This window comes from Aspergillus puulaauensis, chromosome 2 (genome assembly GCF_016861865.1).
Source record: "Aspergillus puulaauensis MK2 DNA, chromosome 2, nearly complete sequence".
NCBI classification, from domain to species: Eukaryota; Fungi; Ascomycota; class Eurotiomycetes; order Eurotiales; family Aspergillaceae; genus Aspergillus; species Aspergillus puulaauensis.
In genome coordinates, this window is record NC_054858.1 from 4187320 (window position 1) to 4201531 (window position 14212).

The following is a 14212-nucleotide window of genomic DNA, read 5'->3' on the forward strand; positions in this document are numbered from 1 at the left end:
TTTCCACGTTACCCTTGGAAATCAGCTCCCTTTTTACCGTACTTGACGACATCGCCCCGCCTCAAACCCACGGTCGAGGAATTCCCATAAATACAAGATGGAACCTATTCAGGCAGACGCTGGTGACGGTGGCCCGGCAGGTCAATATGCTGCACAGACACCCGGTGCAATGGGAGCAGACCTGGAGTCTTCGAATGGGATCATATCTTCATCTGGAGGCCCTCTTGTGAGGGTAGACGGTACATCTGACGTCCGGGCATAAGTCGCAAAGGCCAACAATTTCGCTGACAGTCAATAGATCCTCCTAAATTCGAACTGGAGTCATACATCGCGAACTACACTGGTGAGTCCCAAAGCTTCTTCCCCACGGCCTCAAAATATACGCTAGGCTCTGACGGATATTCCGCAATTTTAGGAAGAACTAGATTCAACCGCCTATATCTTATCGGAACCTGCTCATCATACCTCGCTGTCGAAGCCCTTAAAGCTGCCATTGCAGAAGCAAAATCCGGCAAAGATGTTTCTCGATACCTGCGCTCAGTCCAGGCACTAGCGGGAGCTGCACCGAATGAGGCCGAAGCTACTATTGATAAAGAGTGGGCGGAACGGTCACAGAAAGTCGTCAAAGTCGAAACGGACCGATTGGAGCATGAGCTCAGGGGATACAAGAATAACTTAATCAAAGAGAGTATTAGGGTATGTGAGGCTGATCATCATTGGGGTCACGATTATTTGTTTGGTTTCTAATAATGCTTTGTGGTAGATGGGAAACGAAGATCTTGGACAGCATTATCACCAGGCTGGTGACTTGACGTCTGCATTCAAGGCATACTCGCGCATGAGGGACTTTTGTACGACGTCGAGCCACGTTGCATCAATGCTCTTCAAGGTTATAAGTGTGGCGATCGAACGCGGAGACTGGTTGAGCGTACAGTCCAACGTGCACCGGCTCCGGGGCCTGGGAGCGAAGCAGGAAGAGCAAGCCAAACATCAGCCAAAGATATCAACTGCTCTGGGCCTATCGCAGTTACATTCTGGATCATATATAGAAGCAGCAAACAGCTTCATATCGACAGATCCCAGCCTAGGAGACTCGTACAATGAGGTCTTGTCGTCCAACGATGTTGCGGTCTATGGTGGTCTCTGTGCCCTAGCGTCCATGGATCGAAATGAACTTCAGCGCCGCGTTCTGGACAACAATTCCTTCCGCAATTTCTTAGAACTGGAACCTCATATTCGCCGCGCCATTTCGTTCTTCTGCAACTCCAAATTCAGACCATGTCTTGAAATTCTCGAGGCATACCGCGCCGATTACCTGCTTGACATCCACCTCCAACGCCACGTTCAAACCTTATACACCCGGATCCGCACAAAGTCCATTCAACAATACCTCGTCCCCTTTAACTGTGTATCGCTTGAATCGATGGCGAAGATCTTCGTCCTCGGAACCCCCGCAGAACAGTCCAGCCAAACAGAATCGAACTCAGCATTCGTCCAGGAATTGATCGGCCTGATTCAAGACGGTACACTGGACGCACGTATCGATTTAGAAAAGCGCGTTCTCGTTTCTAGCCAAGGTGACAAGCGCACAGAAGTGCAGGAAGCAGTCCTTGATAGCCTCGACACCTACGTCAAAGAAGCCCATATCCGACTCCTACGGTCCAACACAATACGCGCTGGCCTCGAAGTGCGTCGATTAAACGACGATCCTCGACCCAAGTTTGAGGAACGAGGTGGGAAGAGGGGTCACGGTACAATCGGGAATATTCTACGGGCTACTGGGATGAAGCAATAAACTAACGTCAGCCAGAATAATAAATCTCAGACTGGAGATGGAGCTAGGTTTAACTTATTATGATTAGATGATCGATCTTTTTTTTTCTTTCCTATCTTGCGATGATACCTACAACTAGCAAGGAATGGAACCGGAAGATAATTTAGGTGCCGTATATAGCCACAAATTACCTGAACGTCTTCTGATTGTCTGTCATAATGTTCTACATTTAACTCTTTCTGTGTTTAGATGCCCAACACAAGAGGCGGGATAGCTGGATATCAGCAGTGCCAAATTCCTACTAGTTGGAGGGTTTCCTCACTGCGAGCATGGTTAATGGAGAATCAATTCTTAGAGTCATTAAATATTATTACTTCATAGTTCCTATATACGTGTATGCATAGATAGTACGGCGAATATGGACACTAACCATCCAGATGCGAGGTAGTAAGTACGAGTGTTCATCCGCAAGACTCAGCGGCGAGGAGGTAGTTGTTGCAGAAACAAGTCGAAGGTAAACATCACCAAGCTTAGGCTCTGTCTCAAACTCAGGTTCAAGCCAGCGCAAGAGCAAGAGCCATACCAGCGCCGCTAACGAGCCACTGCGTCGCGGAGCCAGTGACTTGGGCCATGGCGGCGTTGTCGGAGGAAGTCTCCTCGGCATCGACACCGGAGTCGGTGGTAGGTGAAGCAGATCCAGAGGGCTGAGCGGTGATGCTCGAGGAAGACTCGGACTCGGACCCAGAGGCGGACTTCGCCGACGCAGCAGAAGTGCTAATTGCAGTGGAGGTGACAGTCACTGCATCCGTTTCAGTTGAGGTGACAGTTACTGCGACATAGGGCACATCAATGGATGTAGTGATGGCCATGACGGAGGAGAAATCCGACTGGGTGTTTGTCACATCGCAGGAGACCCAGGTTGTGCTGCGGTACTTGCAGCTTTCTCTAAGCGAGCTGAGAGGGGGAGTCAGCTTTAGGTTTGATTGATAAACAGAGAATAACAGGGCAGGTTCTTACTAGTCATCGAAGGAGATTTCGTAAATGTATGTAGAATGCCCCGCGGTAACGGTCATAGAATTCCCCACACCACAATCGTTAGAATCAGCGCCCTCCGGACAACCGATCAGGTATGTGGTCATCGGGCCATCCTAGAGACGGCGTTAGATACAGAATAGACACCATATGCGATAAGATTGTGAGAATAAGGAAAACCTACACTGCCGATAACTTTCGCAACGAGATCTTGCTGATCCACCATTGGAAGCATGAGAGAGACAACATCATTGGCCGCTGCGAGCGAGACGCTGCCGAGAAGCGCGAGAGCCCCGATGGTTTGTGGGCGCATGTTGATCAGTTATGACGATCAGTTGAAAGAACGACAGGAACTTAGGAAGTGCCAATCAAAATGGTAAAGCGAATGTTGTGGATTGGATGCTCGAATAACGAATGTATATGAGTCTGCAGGACTCAGTTGAGAATTAAAGAGCAACGGAGGCAAAAGAGCGAAAAAGTGCGCGCAAGGGTTTATTTTGAACGCTCAAAAGGGGTTCGTTGCGAGAGGGAAATGAGAGAACTATATAAGCGACTTGGGGTCCAATCCGACAGAATCAGTTGACTGGGACATGACCGCGGCGCCAAAAAAAGGCCGATCTATCGATTGGCTGCGAACGCCCTTCAGGGCTGGGATTGGGGCCTGCAGAAGAGACTAGGACGTTCAGGGCCTGGGTAAAAGTTAGGTGGGCAGGGAGATTATTCGTGCGCCCTCGATTTTGCTGTGATCTAGACTTGGGAGGCGCCGGCGGCGGATGCCAAAAGAAGCCTCAACACCGAAGCCCCGGAAGAAGAGCCTCTATCTTGATATAATTTCCTGGCGACAATGGAATTCGCCACTCTCGCAAACCAATATCCTTCGCTGAATTGCCACGCAAACAAGAGAAGGCGGCATTTCCTTAGGGCCGCGCAGTAACCAGTTCGTCCGAGTCCCACAGTCGAGGATTGGGGCCAAACAGTGGACTGATCTTAGCGCACTACTGGCTTATTTTGAAGTGGATGGTTAGGCCGCTAAGAACGCCGACAAGCACCAGAACGCCGTTAAAGCCGGCCATGATGTAGAAGGGAGCGCCTGAGTCTAAAACGTCAAACAACAACCCCCCGAGTTTGGTGAGCAACAAGATCCCGGCTCCTCCAAACAGAGAATATACCCCGGAAATTGAGCCTTTCAGATCCGAGGGCTGCTGTTTTCGATGAACAGGTGTTTCCAGCAAAGGCTGTTGCTCGTCGGACTCTGGGGCCGTGCTTGGAGTCTGACTGTTGCCTGCGTTTTGTGTTGCCTCGGCTGAAGATGTCATGCTAAGGATACCATTGCTCAACACTGACAAACTACACACTATGGCGCCGATTTGGCTAACCCCAACCAATGCCATCACTACAAAGATCCCAGGCCCGCCTTTTTCGCCCTTGAACTCGGGGCTAGGCAGGACTGCAAGCACCGAATATCCCACGACTCCAGCCAGACATGCAATGAAAAGTGGTAGGTGGTATCTTCGCGACCTTTCCGATAAATACCCGAAGGCTGGAGCCGCGAGTAGCGCTATAAGCTGAGAAACGCCGGTCAGGATTGAGGCGAGCACATAGGCCTTCGGACATGACCGCTTTATGTCCCCAGGATCGGGCCCTTCAGTAGGCTGTTCATCACAGAGGCCAGACCTGCGATAATAATTGTTCACAAATAAGGGGATAAACAGTGATATGCCGACGGAGGAGGCTCGAGCTACGAACCCTCCAAGGTAGCCGATAAAGATATCGCGATTGCGAAATCCCAGCGAAATTGCAGAGCCAAGTTGGTTCAGATACGGAAAGCGCGTTCTGTATATTGTGCGAGAAGAGTGCCTGGTGGGTTCGGCTGTTTGAGTATCGGACCGCAGATCCGTCCAGAGCGCGGTCCATGACTTGCCGTCTTCTCCAGGCAGGTTTCTCAACCCAACAGAACAACAGAAACTGACCACAACAGCTATGACAGCTGTTGTATAATAAGTATACTGGATAGCGCTCGCTGGTGAAAGCCCCATTTCTTGAAAGTGAGCCGGAAGGGGGAGGAGAATGGTAAGGGAAATTAGAGCACCACATCCCGTGCACATCCCAACAAAACCGGCGAGTCTGGACGAGGGAGCATCAGTGTTTGGCTCTAACTGGTCACCCTCAATTCGAGGGCTGGGTCCTCCACCGGTAACCACTGGTAAGACGGCCGTCACCATCGTAGAAACGGCCGAGCCTCCTATACTGAATAGCAGCCTACCGAGAAGAAGCTGAGGGTAAACATTGGTAGCTTGAACAAACAAAACCAATGCGATAGCAACGATGATGTAGCCAGCGGTGCATACCTATAGTTGTCCCATATTAATCTTTGAAGTAACCGTTAATTTTGGTGTGATCAGAGCGCTCACCTGGCGGACGCCAATACGGTCTGAGAGTACACCCCACACTGGACAAGCTGCGAGAGCAAGCAGCTCATCGGCGAACCCCAGAGTCCCAACAGCGTCTCCTTCTCCATCGTGGATACCTATTAAATCGGTGACAACGAAGGAGATAGAAGAATTGATGAAAACCAGAAATGCAATCGAGAAGGGGCAGACACCGAGTAGATATGTGAAAGCTTGGGTGCGGCTTGCAGTAAACATGGATCGTTGAGACGTCATCGTGTGGTTATATTCCGCCTTTGGGCATGGGAATAAGAGGTATGTAATGCCGTATTTGCACGGAATAATGACCTCGAGGCTCACGAGCTCATACTTCAGCGACTTTCTGGCCGCGGGGAAATATACAGCGTGCGAGATGATTGTTGTTGCCGAATCATGTGATCGCGTGGAGTCGTCCGCAGATCGGCAACTGAGGGAACGTGTGGAGGAGGTCCAATGCAAAGGGAGAGAGCTCGGCAAAGGACGACTTTACTTGGTGTATTACCCAAGGAAGAAGACAGAGTGAATAACCTGGTGAAGATTGAAGGAGGAGTGATGTCTACTCCGCCGTCGAGGATCTCAGCGGCGGACCCGATGGCCCCGCTGACGTAAGACACGGGCGGAGGCAACTGTATCCGTATAGCTGTCCAGATTCCAGAACAGGACCGGCCAGAACCGTGGGCTTTCACTTTTGACTATCCACGCGATCTTTCTCCTATTATATTCCCCTTCTTTCTTTTCTTGAGGACCGACGGATCCTGTCAATGCTTGATTTGAAGTGACCTCAGCTTCCCACATCTTGACTTTGTCAATGATTCTGGGCTTCTCGCCCGCTCTCTCGCGATCATGAGGTTCGCTGCTTATGCTGGGGTATGCGCTTTGGAGCACACGATGCTTTTCTCGAGCTTATGCTGACTTTTCTTTAGGCCTCGGTAGCTCTGGCGAGTGGTGTATTTTTGAAAGCGCTTCATCAGAGGGCGAATTTCTATTCTGCTTGCGTGTATCTCTCTCAGAGCAGTGCCAATCTCATGGTAACCTTTCCCATCTCCGCGTTTGCCCTCCCTTGGAGTTTATATCTGACCTAGCTCCCCTTTAGATCCTGACGAATGTATGCCTTCTGGCCGTTGGATTTCTGCTCTTCTGGCTCCAACGTCTGCTTTATGGCCCCCTCCGGCCCATCGAAACAGAGCAACTTTATGAGAAGGCGTGGTTTGCCGTGACGGAGACATGTTTGGCCATGACGATATTTCGGGGAGAACTAGGGGCCTGGTTCTTGGTTATGTTTGTTTCTCTGCTTGTTGGAAAGGTCTGGGGGTGGATTGGGGAAGGCCGTGTGGAGTTTCTCGAACAGCAGCCCCCCGCGAACCCTTTTCTGTTTCACATCAGATTGGCGGTCTCCTTATTACTATCTGTCTTATTCAACATGTTCATGCTGAAATATTGCATCGACACCGTTCTCGAGCAAGCGCGGCCGGACATGATGGTGATGTTTGGTTTTGAATTCGCCGTGCTGACAATCCTCTCGTCTTCGACTGCCGCAAGGTATTCCATTTCGCTTGTAGAAATCTACGTCAATCACCAACAGTTGAAAACCCGCGTCGAGGAACGGCGCCAGGAGATCAGGACTGCTCGCGAGCAGGCTGAAGCGGAGCACGCGGCATCCGAAGATCACACCACAACCCCGGATTTACCGAATGAGAATGACATCAATGAGATGGAACTTGACATCGCCGGCTGGGAGGAAAAAGGACGCTGGGTTTTCTATTTGGATCTTCTCACCGATTTCCTCAAACTTACCGTTTACCTGTCTTTCTTTTTTATACTTTTTACTTTCTACGGTCTGCCCATCCATATTCTTCGCGATGTGGTGGTCACCATACGATCATTTGGCCGGCGAATTATGGATTTCGTGCGATACCGAAACGCCACACGTGATATGAACGAGAGATACCCAGACGCCACCGCTGAGGAAGTCGCAAGGGAAGAGGTGTGCATCATTTGCCGGGAGGAGATGACTCACTGGCAACCTGGAGATGGACCGGCTGCACGAGTTTCCGAGCGACTACGCCCCAAGAAACTCCCATGTGGCCACATTCTACATTTCTCTTGCCTCCGAAGTTGGCTGGAAAGACAGCAGAATTGCCCGACATGTAGACGACCGGTCATCGCGCCTCCTCGTACCCAAGGGGCAGCTGGGGTAAATCCAGGCCAAGGGAACGGTGGTGCCGGCCAACGACAGAATATGCCACCCGGAAACCAACCCGTCGACCGAAACGGACCAGCGGATGGTCTTCCAAGGGCTCGAATTTACCAGTTCGGCCCGTTCAGAATTGGCTTTGGCGCAGGAAGGGGAGATCTTTTCAACAACCTCCATCAACAGATTCATCAGGGTAACGCACCCTGGCAGCCTGCTAATAACGCTAATCCTGCTGGTGCCAGACAAATTGGCTTTGGCTTTGGACTTGGACGACCTCCACAACCACCACCTGCTCCCGCCGCAACCCAAGGGGTACCGACGGCCACGTCAAGTGTGCCCAACCTGCAAAACCAGCTACTACAGATGGAGCAGCAGATCGTAAATGAGATCAATAGCCTGCGCGTTACGGCTGATCAGCTGAACCTGGTTAGGCTATTGCAGACGGAGCTTCAGCGCCTTCGTACCCTGCAGTCCCAACCAACAGATACCCAGAACAACATTCCACAAAGCCCTTCTTTATCCATACCCCATACATCACCCGGCACCATGCGCAATCAATTTGTTTCTGATCCGGGTACACCGTCTATTGGATCCGGAGACCCCCGTCTTCCTGAGGGGTTGACTCTTCCCCAAGGCTGGACCCTGGTTCCTCTCCACTCCGCACAAGGATCGAGTAGATCGTTGAACGACATTGTGGATCCAACTTCACTGGAATCCGCGCCTGCTGTACCGACGTCTGATGACGTCTCCGGTTCACAATTCCCGGCGGACGCTGAAAGCCAAGGACTGAGTGGTAGTAACGATGCCGCGGCCTCATCCACTCCCCGGCCTTCGGAGCCACCAAATTGGAGATCGGGAACCAACCCACTCACAACAGATCCCAGCACTGAACCTCTCTCTCAGCACTGGACCGATCTCAGTGCGGAGAGCGAAATGGCGGGTAGTTTAGCTACTTCAAGTAACACACAAGCTGAGCCTCACAGGCTTGAGCACGGTGGGGAGTCACCGACTGAAGCCGAGACATCAGAATCACCGTCCAAGGGAAAGGCGCGAATGGCTACAGTAGAAGACGTAGCAGATGATGAGACACGATCATGACTTAAATTGCACTCTGCCTCTACTGCGTCCTTCTATTCCGTTTTCCCCTTTTCTGGGCCAAGGTTTTTTGTTGGATGCTTGACTGTACATAGATATGAACTAAGATATACCACGAGCATAGTGCAATTGCCACGGAGACCGAGTCTCGCCTCGATTGACTTCTAATGGAGGGAAATAGTATGGCATACGATGTAGACTAGGTTGACGGAATAAGAATTACGGGTGGCTTAAGTAAGAAAAACTGTCTTACGTAGTCCCTGCCTCAAGCCTTTTTAGGTGCGACCCTCGCCCCCTTCATTGACCCAATCGATTGGCGGATTCAGAATGGCCGGATGGATATCAGGGGGATCGTCTGGCCCAAAATCCAATCACACCGCGGGACCTCTTCGTAAGTTCGTGCTGATCTCGCGGTGGGAGTTGGGTCTTGTGTTTCAGCCCTTCAGCAGTTGTTGTCAATGTCTGCTCAGGCTCGTGGTCCCAGCGACATTATCAAGTTGAACATTCCTAGCAGCACTGTTGAGTGGACAATTTACTTACATTCACATTCCACACGACTCTTCAACCTCCAGATATTGTCAAATCCCCGGGTTTAGCTCAGATTTACTTTCAGTTCTTTCGTTCTATTTCGGTCGCAGGGTTGCAGCACCGCCGCCTCCGCCCGACGCCCGCTCCCCGTCAGCGCGCCTGTTTCAGGCCCATTGCGTAACCACCCGGTCCCGTCCACGCTTGACAAGTTGACAGCGCAGTGGACACTTGACACTTCGTTAACAGGCTATCTTTCCTTCCCTCGACTTTGCCCTGAGACAGCCACCGCTTGAATCTCCCTTATCGGTTCCCAGGGTTGACAATGCAAGTCGATTGTGCTCGGTTTAAGTAAAAAAAGTTGTAAGTTTGGTCGCATGGCTACCCTAAGCATGGCGCGAAGTGTCTTTCCCTCAGCATGCATGGATCTCATTATGCTTCTACTGCTTGTACTCAGACAAACTGACGAAATTTACCGTCGCTCATTTATTAATTGCTCGCCGTGCTGACCGTTTGATGCTCACTCTAGCATACCTGCCTATCCACTATCCTGCATCACATTCGATCCGACTCATGGCGGGAACGCGGCGCTTCGTTCCCCTCATTGGCCTCAGCTTTTTTCTCATCTGCCTATGGGGTCTCTATGTTTGCTCTAAACAATGGAGGGAAATGTCACAAGCTGTTGGTTTAGGTGAGCTTGCAATTAAGCCATCGCCAACTCCGTACGGCCGTTTCAATATCAGTGAAGTACCGAAGGTGCCGTACGCTCCTCGCCCTAAATTTAGCCCGGGAGCTGTCAGGCCCGATGATTACGAGTACACAAAAACACTGGTGGTGCCGCGAACAAGTTATGAGGATGTCTCATGGATGGACTCCGAGATTCCAGGCTGGGAAACCGCTATATACGTCGTTGACGACCCTTCTGCACCTCTGCATCCACCAAAGAATAAAGGACACGAGGTAATGGTCTATTTGAGCTACCTCATCGAACATTACGACCAACTACCGGACATAATTGCATTCATGCACTCGCACCAATTCGCATGGCATAACGACGACCTTCTGGACGGGAACTCCGCTGAAGTTTTGAAGCGGTTGCGCCCAGAGCGAGTTATCAGGGAAGGGTACATGAACTTGCGTTGCGGCTGGGGGCCTGGTTGTCCTGACTGGATGCATCCAGGGACTCTAGAAGAAGACGAGAGCAAACAGGAGGAAATCCTGCTCGCCAGATCCTGGGGAGAGATCTTTCCGGACTTCGCTATTCCGGATGTGCTCGCTCAGCCATGTTGCGCCCAGTTTGCTGTGTCGCGCGACCGAGTTCTCGCCATTCCCCGAGCACGTTTTGTCTTTTACCGAGACTGGGTTCTCCGCACGGAACTGAGCGATTTCATCTCAGGTCGTATCTGGGAATACCTTTGGCACGTTGTTTTTACAGGCCAGAACGTGGTATGCGCGGAAGAACACGTGTGCTTCTGTGACGGGTATGGAATCTGCTTCAATGATGGGGGGGAATATGATGCATTTCGAAACATGGACTCGGAACGTGAATCCCTCGAGGATGAGCTTAGACGTTGGCACAGTCGAACCGCCGTGGTTGAAGCTGCTCGACGCCGTGGTACGCTCGGACAGAAGAGTCACCTGCAATTTCCCGAACCGGGACGCGATATCGAACTCGAAGAGCTAATCGCGAAAAAGGTGGAGCTGAAGGATGAGATGTTCCGCAATGCTACGCTGCGTGGAGAGAACTCCAATTCTCGGTACAAGATAACGGGTATTGCATAAAAGGGACAAGTTTTGTCTCTCCGCATGCTTTTTGTATATTTCTATCTTGTTTGGAAATTTGGCGTTCTTGATCTATGTATGTGCTTTTCGTGTTACGGCCCATTTGGCATTGGATATACCGACGTTTGCTGCAGATAGTCCAGAGTTTGGCAGGCTCCAAATTGATTATTTGAAATAAAACGATTGACCTTGAAGAAAAAAACATGCTTCCTCCGATTTAAGCAGTTTATCCATACATACGTACTATGGAAATGACTAATGACGTGTGCTATTGTCACGTGCATAACACGGACCGACTTTCCCCATTACGCAGAAGCGGCGGAGCTCCATTCATCGGGGCAAATGCCAAAAAGTTTGCACTGTCTGTCCTTCCTCCAAACTACGCAAACAGCCTCATCGCGCTATCTGATTGATCGAACTATCACGGCTCTCCGAATCTCCATACCTCGATATACAGCTGAAAACCCTCAGATAGCGAGGTATACTCTAGGTCTGTCGAACGGCGACGGCATAGGCACCTTCTCTCGCCCCTGGAGGGCCTAAATAGCCGGCGCGGACGTGTCATCCATCCACAGGTGTTCGTATATCGGAGTCGGTATTAGCTTTCGCGCACTGACCGAGTAGGGTGCCTGCGATAACCTTTGAACGATTGGTTTCGCTAAATATTTTAAACGGTAACGCGTCGCGACACTGGCATTTCTTCAAAAAAACCGCGATCGTCATGACGTCTACAGCACCTTCGAATCAGCAACACCCTCAAGCCACATCCGGCGAATTCACCAGTAATCAACCACCGGCTTCCTCAAATACGGATCAGAGCACACACATCGCGACAAGTGGGTATGCGCCGAGCGAGAATCAGCTTGCTGGATTGGTAGAAGCAGCTACGGCGGCGGCGGATCAAGATGTGTCCGAGTGGGCAGCCGCGGCCGCGGTTGCTGCAGCAGCTGGCGCAGCCGGGAACCAGCACCACCTCGAGGGCTATGCGGCTGATATGCAATTAGAGGATGATGGTTTTGGTGATGGGGGTTACGCGGGGATGGCTAGCGGGCGACAATACCGCGGTCCCGGGTCAGCGTCTGGCAATGAACACAACCAATCATCGGGATTGGTTCGGACGGCAACGAAGAAGCGAAAAAGAAACGAGGATGCACTTGATCCGGCTTTAGCTGCTGCAAGTGCCGGACTTGGCTCGAACCAGGGTCAACCGCAACATCAACATCAGCCTCAACATGTCAGTCATCATGCGAATCCTTACGGTGGCGACGACCTGGAGATTCGCAATACTCCACCACAATCGCTTGCGGATGCGCGGGCTGTTGGCTTGCACTCTGCAGCGGCGCTGTTTCGGCAAACTTCAACCAACAAGAAGTATACGCGGCCGCCGATGTCAAAAATGTTCACGTCGCTTGAGCTATCGCCGGAGAATTTCTTGCATTTACAGGCAGCAGCCAAAGGATACATGTTGGATGATAGACACCCAGAGCGCCGTGATTGCGTGGGTCAACGTGGGAAAGGAGATACGGAGATGGTCAAACTACGATTATGGAACTGTGTGCGCCACTTCCTCGAGGTTGAGGGCAATGGTCCGCGATTTTTCGGTGAGCACGTGGTTAACGAGGGCATGCCACCCCGAACATACGTCTGGCCTAGAGACCAGCAGAAGATAATCGCGCTCGTTATCCCGTTATTGAGGCGCATGGTCACGAATGAACGCCAACGACAATATGCTGTCGAAACCAGAAAGGGCGGCCCCGACACACGAAGAAGGCGTAAGACAGAAGACAGCATCCAAGATTTTCACAGCGCTAGCCCGCCTAGATTCCCGTCCGACGATCACCTTCAGATGCAGGCGCATCACCAGCTTCCGGAGGGATATAGCTCAGTTCAGCACCCTCCACCGGCGCCGCCTCCTCACGCGGAGTCAACTGTGCAGCCCACAGACTTGGGTCTTACTGACCTTTTCCTCGACGGTTATGCCAACGATTGGAATTCAATTTCCAAGTCGTATGATACATATAACCAAGACTACGAACTTGACAATTTATGGTCCCTTTCTGGATTGCAACTAGGGGATTGGCGGGGTCTTGTGGCGGCAGTTGATAGTCATTATCAAATCGTTCACAGTGGAGACTGCAACTGTACCCCAGACTGTGAAGACGACAATGTAGGACGCATTCTCAATTCAGACAGCACCTCAGATTTACGGTGGCGCATCGGTGGAGCTGCGGAACGTCCTGCCAGGAACGAATTGTAAGTTTGAATCATGCCGATTTTGTATATCAAATCACCACTAACTTTGTTATTTCTCCAGTGCAAGCAGCATTACGCGCGATGTATCGCGTGTTATTCGAGATAACATAGCTGCGAAGCAAGGCGTCCAAAACCATACGCCACTGCCTCAAACTCAACCTATGCCACCCCTGACCTTCTCAAGTTCAACCGACACTCCTAGCACAAACCCCCCTACTACATCACCTCTCCATCTACGAATAAACATACTACAGAGCGGAAAGCGTATTCTTCCCTCTTTCGATCTACCCGCCAGCCAGTGTCCTGGTATTGCAAATGCGAAACAACTTCTGTCCCATAAATTTGCTGGTGAACTCCCCGGTATTCCATCGGATCCTGACGCGGACCCCAATGCCTGGAATGCATCCATCGGATGGAAATTTAGAGTTTGGCTGCCAGAAGGACTCACCACTGTGGAGAATGACGGTGACTGGACTCTAGCTCTACTGGCGGCGGAGAAGGTTGACTGGATGGATGGCGAGTTGAAGGTTCTCGTTGACATCGAGAATTCATAGCGGACTTTTGCCAAACATATTATCTTCGTGTAAAGCTTACATTTATACCCATTTCAATTTTCTATTAAAACAAGATTATTCTAGTTCCCCTTGTCTTTTATATTCTCTATGCTTTCGTCCTTGTATCCAACTTGGAAGCGGGCCCCACTTCACCTGGAATGGCAAGATGTCGGAGTTGCTTCATTCTGAGTCCAGAGGTCTTTGTGCATCCTATGCTTTTTATTCTTGTTATGTACATATTTTCTTTCTCAACTATTATTTTGGCATGTCGGCCTACGCATGCGTGAAAGAGATGATATGCTAGACGTCTCCAGATTCCTATCAAATCTGCTCGATTTCATACGAATTGGTATTGGTCACAATTACATAAAAATTTTTTTTTTTATTCTTTCTGAGAGAATCGAAGGGTTTTATACGCGGTAGAAATGTCCTAGGTCAATTAATATACCCCTGTCCCTCTCTATCTCGGTGTACGCCAAGAGTGCTCGAAGCTTCGGGTTCGTCGCTCTGTTGCGACGTTCTCTGCGCGATAACATGGCAAGACTCCGCATTGGCGATGCTGCGCCCCAGGAAGAAT

The 14212-nt window shown here is 50.8% G+C and overlaps 6 protein-coding genes across 6 annotated transcripts; 4 read left to right on the plus strand and 2 right to left on the minus strand.

The window, feature by feature from the left end:
• Window positions 1–97: 97 nt before the first annotated feature.
• Window positions 98–1795, plus strand: APUU_21726S (COP9 signalosome complex subunit 1; the record flags this gene model as incomplete). The annotated part of the gene is made up of 4 exons (XM_041700511.1): window positions 98–239; window positions 299–343; window positions 416–696; window positions 764–1795. 4 exons carry the CDS (start codon window positions 98–100, stop codon window positions 1793–1795), a joined length of 1500 nt encoding a protein of 499 aa, XP_041553488.1.
• Window positions 1796–2328: 533 nt separating this feature from the next.
• On the minus strand, window positions 2329–3119 carry APUU_21727A (putative GPI anchored glycoprotein; the record flags this gene model as incomplete). The annotated part of the gene is made up of 3 exons (XM_041700512.1): window positions 2329–2728; window positions 2792–2922; window positions 2991–3119. 3 exons carry the CDS (start codon window positions 3117–3119, stop codon window positions 2329–2331), a joined length of 660 nt encoding a protein of 219 aa, XP_041553489.1.
• A 682-nt stretch (window positions 3120–3801) lies between these two features.
• On the minus strand, window positions 3802–5028 carry APUU_21728A (putative MFS transporter; the record flags this gene model as incomplete). Its single annotated transcript, XM_041700513.1, has 1 exon — window positions 3802–5028. The coding sequence occupies one exon, from the start codon at window positions 5026–5028 to the stop codon at window positions 3802–3804; it is 1227 nt and encodes a 408-aa protein (XP_041553490.1).
• Window positions 5029–6075: 1047 nt separating this feature from the next.
• On the plus strand, window positions 6076–8524 carry hrdA (E3 ubiquitin-protein ligase HRD1; the record flags this gene model as incomplete). The annotated part of the gene is made up of 3 exons (XM_041700514.1): window positions 6076–6099; window positions 6156–6260; window positions 6326–8524. The coding sequence occupies 3 exons, from the start codon at window positions 6076–6078 to the stop codon at window positions 8522–8524; spliced, it is 2328 nt and encodes a 775-aa protein (XP_041553491.1).
• A 1095-nt stretch (window positions 8525–9619) lies between these two features.
• APUU_21730S (DUF3431 domain-containing protein) lies at window positions 9620–10828 on the plus strand (the record flags this gene model as incomplete). The annotated part of the gene is made up of 1 exon (XM_041700515.1): window positions 9620–10828. The coding sequence occupies one exon, from the start codon at window positions 9620–9622 to the stop codon at window positions 10826–10828; it is 1209 nt and encodes a 402-aa protein (XP_041553492.1).
• A 721-nt stretch (window positions 10829–11549) lies between these two features.
• Window positions 11550–13635, plus strand: APUU_21731S (uncharacterized protein; the record flags this gene model as incomplete). The annotated part of the gene is made up of 2 exons (XM_041700516.1): window positions 11550–13081; window positions 13143–13635. 2 exons carry the CDS (start codon window positions 11550–11552, stop codon window positions 13633–13635), a joined length of 2025 nt encoding a protein of 674 aa, XP_041553493.1.
• Between the last annotated feature and the right edge of the window lie 577 nt (window positions 13636–14212).